The 3,048-nt window shown below is 33.0% G+C and overlaps 1 protein-coding gene across 1 annotated transcript; it reads right to left on the reverse strand.

Moving 5' to 3' along the window:
- Positions 1 to 1,148: 1,148 nt before the first annotated feature.
- On the reverse strand, positions 1,149 to 2,282 carry LOC131046269 (uncharacterized). The gene is made up of 3 exons (XM_057979960.2): positions 2,068 to 2,282; positions 1,824 to 1,915; positions 1,149 to 1,472 (listed from the first exon to the last, which is right to left on the reverse strand). The coding sequence occupies exons 1-3, from the start codon at positions 2,195 to 2,197 to the stop codon at positions 1,305 to 1,307; spliced, it is 390 nt and encodes a 129-aa protein (XP_057835943.2). The 5' UTR covers positions 2,198 to 2,282; the 3' UTR covers positions 1,149 to 1,304.
- Positions 2,283 to 3,048: the final 766 nt, after the last annotated feature.

A 3,048-nucleotide genomic window follows, 5' to 3' on the forward strand; every position in this document is an offset into this window, starting at 1 on the left:
ATAATTTATTTTTAATTGCTTTCTATTTTTTTTAAAGTTAAAGTCGAAATCCAAACATGCGCACTGTTGAAGCTCTTGGGAATAACTGGGTTTAATATGTGATTAAAAAGTTTTCTCAAAAGAATATTGAATCCACACAAATTTTAATGATGTTCATTAAATTGAGTTGTCTAAAAGATCTAAAGTCACAGTATTGACATATTTGTAGATTTCTTTTCATGGAAACTTTTTTATAATGAATCTTGATTAAGGAGTTTGCTAATTAGTGAAGTCTTGTCTATTCAAAAAGTTTGTTTAGACTCTATATCTTCAAAATATTTTTAAACTATTTGTGGATATCTTGATATGTTGCACATTCTATGATGAAGTGTCACTTAATTTCAAGCACGTCTTTACTACAAAAGATACAAATTCTTTCTTTCCACTTTTCTTTGGAGGTAGTTCATCTACTCAATTCAATTTAAGTTGATGAGTGCTGGTCTTCAACTGTGTTACTATAACTCTAGCCTTACTTTTAATTGTAGCTTCAAATTAGATTTTTCACCGTGCTACCACATGGTATTAAATTATTTGACATAATGTATTTATTTCTGTCATTCTATTTTGTCTAACATCATTTTTCTATTTCAATCTAAATGTTTAAGACATTTATAACAATTAATGTTTCATTTATTCATCTGCTTGTTATTTTATTGAAAACAAATAAAATTAATTCATATCTTCATTTTCGAAACGATTTTGCTAATTCTTAAAATTTTGGTGGTTGCTTGTGGATGCACGCTGCTACTGCGAGTGTGAAGGGTCCACAAAATCTAAGAATAAGTAAAGGACCTCCTCCACAACATGATAATCAACCAGTCAAGGCTCCAAAAAAACCAAGCAAGGATACAGTGTTTGATCCAAAGAACCATAATGAAAAACCAAGCAAAAAATAACTAAAGGACTGACACAGATGTATGCATAGATTAGTAATAATGTAGTCAAAGTAGCGTTAATTTTCTCTATGCACGCTTGTCAGACTGTTTGTCAGAAAGTTTGTCTTGATTGTTCAGCCAAATGGAAAGCAAACCTCGTGATTGTAAGTGTTGCATTAAATTCGTATACCAGTGTGTTGTTTGCTTCCCTAGGTTGATCCGTAAGCAAATCCGTAAGCATGGAAAAAGAGAGACTTTATTGCAGGCAGTGCCGAAAAGTGGTTCTCTGACAGGGGGGTAATGGATGGATCACAGTAACACAACCTGCATTATAACAAAACACCAAGTGCACTTATACTCTACTCTATGCATACATCTATGCTAAATCTTCTAGCTATTTTTTGCTTCTCGTTCTTCATGGAGATTCTTTGGATCAGATCCTGTATCCTTGGCTGGTTTTCCTGTATCCTTGGCTGGTTTTCCTGTATCCTTCTTGCTTCCCGGTTTATCATCATGGTGTGGACCAGATCCTGGATTTTTGCCTGGATTTGTTGGAGCCTAGACCCACAAACAACCACCACAATCCAAGAATTAACGAAATAGTTTGTAAAATGATGAATTGTTCTTTGTTCTTTTCAGAACACGTTTCTGTCACAGATTAAGCCCAAAAACACACCGTAGAGAAGAAGTACAATTACAACCAAGAGCTTAAACAATCTGTGTGCTCTGACTTAAGACTTTTACCTTAAATAAAATCGACAAACAATTAAAACACGTTATGCCCACATCAGTAACTAAAACACTAAAACTTCTAACTTGCAAGTGGTAGGCGGTCAATGGTTCAAAACTGTACAAACAATAAAGTAATCTGAAGTAGCTGTTCAATGTTGTGTAGAATGTAATACTTACAGATGAAAACATTTGAATGAGTCCTCCGGAGATAGGCTTTGGTGTCCTGGTGAAAATACTGGTAGCTTTCTCAACCATATTGCCATCTTCTCCTGAGAAAATACACCCAAATCCAAATAAGTGTAAATTAAAAGAACGAAGAAGAATGGTATAGGTAGAAAGAGAAATATTTATTCAAGATTTGACTAAGAAATTAAACTTTTTCTGAAGATTTCCTTGGCGCCTGGGGTTTGAGCAAGCTTACCAGTATGTCCGTTTGGAACATGGGGAAAGCCGCATTGAATAAAACCTACATTTCTCAGAGTAGTGGGATTGAAGAATTTGAGCCCCCGTACCCAGATGTTAGCCATGTTGAACCACTTTGTAGGAGTCATCGATAGTTCCACTTCTACTTATAATAGATATTTTCTCCTTCACTAGTGAGTTCAGTCCTTCCAAGAAATTGAAGAGAAATTGCAGAAGGAAAGCCAGTGAGTTTCGCAGAAGCCATCAGACAGCACATTTCCACATTTGACCGTAATAATAAAATAAATAAAAATGTGTGCAATAAATTCGTGGGGAGTCCTCCATTTTGTCCCATATAAGATAGAGCTTCTGCGTAATAACCTATTTTTGTCGTTTACAATGGTGGTAAGAAAAGTTTCAGTATTGAAATATCTTTAAAGAGATGCTCATTTTATCACTTCGTTTGTAGTTAAGTGGCGTGCATGATGGAAATTATTGCAAATCTTTCTACCAGGGTACAACTATTGTCGGCAGGAGTTTGGTCTAAATGTTACAACTATTATATAGTATGCTTTAAAGGCATTCAAAATTTACAATTCTGTCGCTGTCTATAAAGTAAATTTTATTTAATATTAATGAAATTGTGTTTATTAGGTGCCTTGGTCATTTATGGTGACATTCGTCTATTTTTTGAGGCTTCCTCTACTTTATAAGATATTCATAAAGAAAGAAAATAAAAGCGTAGTTTATTCAAATATGATTATAAATTATAAACAATTTTTTTTTGTTATAAATAGATTGAATATATAATTTTATATCTTTATGTGAATCTTTATTGATTATTATAGAATATTTATTAGTTCCCCTTAAGGAATACTTATGCATTCATTGCATTTAAATTTTTCATTAGCTTAGCCAATCATCAAATAGAATTAAATATTTATATATCCCCTCTAGTATATTTTCACCTTATTTCTTGCATAATTTTCACATATAACTT

Source organism: Cryptomeria japonica, chromosome 10, assembly GCF_030272615.1.
Source record: "Cryptomeria japonica chromosome 10, Sugi_1.0, whole genome shotgun sequence".
Lineage (NCBI taxonomy): Eukaryota > Viridiplantae > Streptophyta > Pinopsida > Cupressales > Cupressaceae > Cryptomeria > Cryptomeria japonica.

Bases quoted from the DNA above. Each gene is read 5' to 3' on its own strand.
- LOC131046269 (XM_057979960.2), bottom strand. From the start codon at position 2,197: ATGACTCCTACAAAGTGGTTCAACATGGCTAACATCTGGGTACGGGGG. The intron at 1,916-2,067 runs GTAAGCTTGCTC...GTATTTTCTCAG, and splicing joins TGTTCCAAACGGACATACTG to GAGAAGATGGCAATATGGTT. The intron at 1,473-1,823 runs GTAAGTATTACA...TTGTGGGTCTAG, and splicing joins TCATTCAAATGTTTTCATCT to GCTCCAACAAATCCAGGCAA.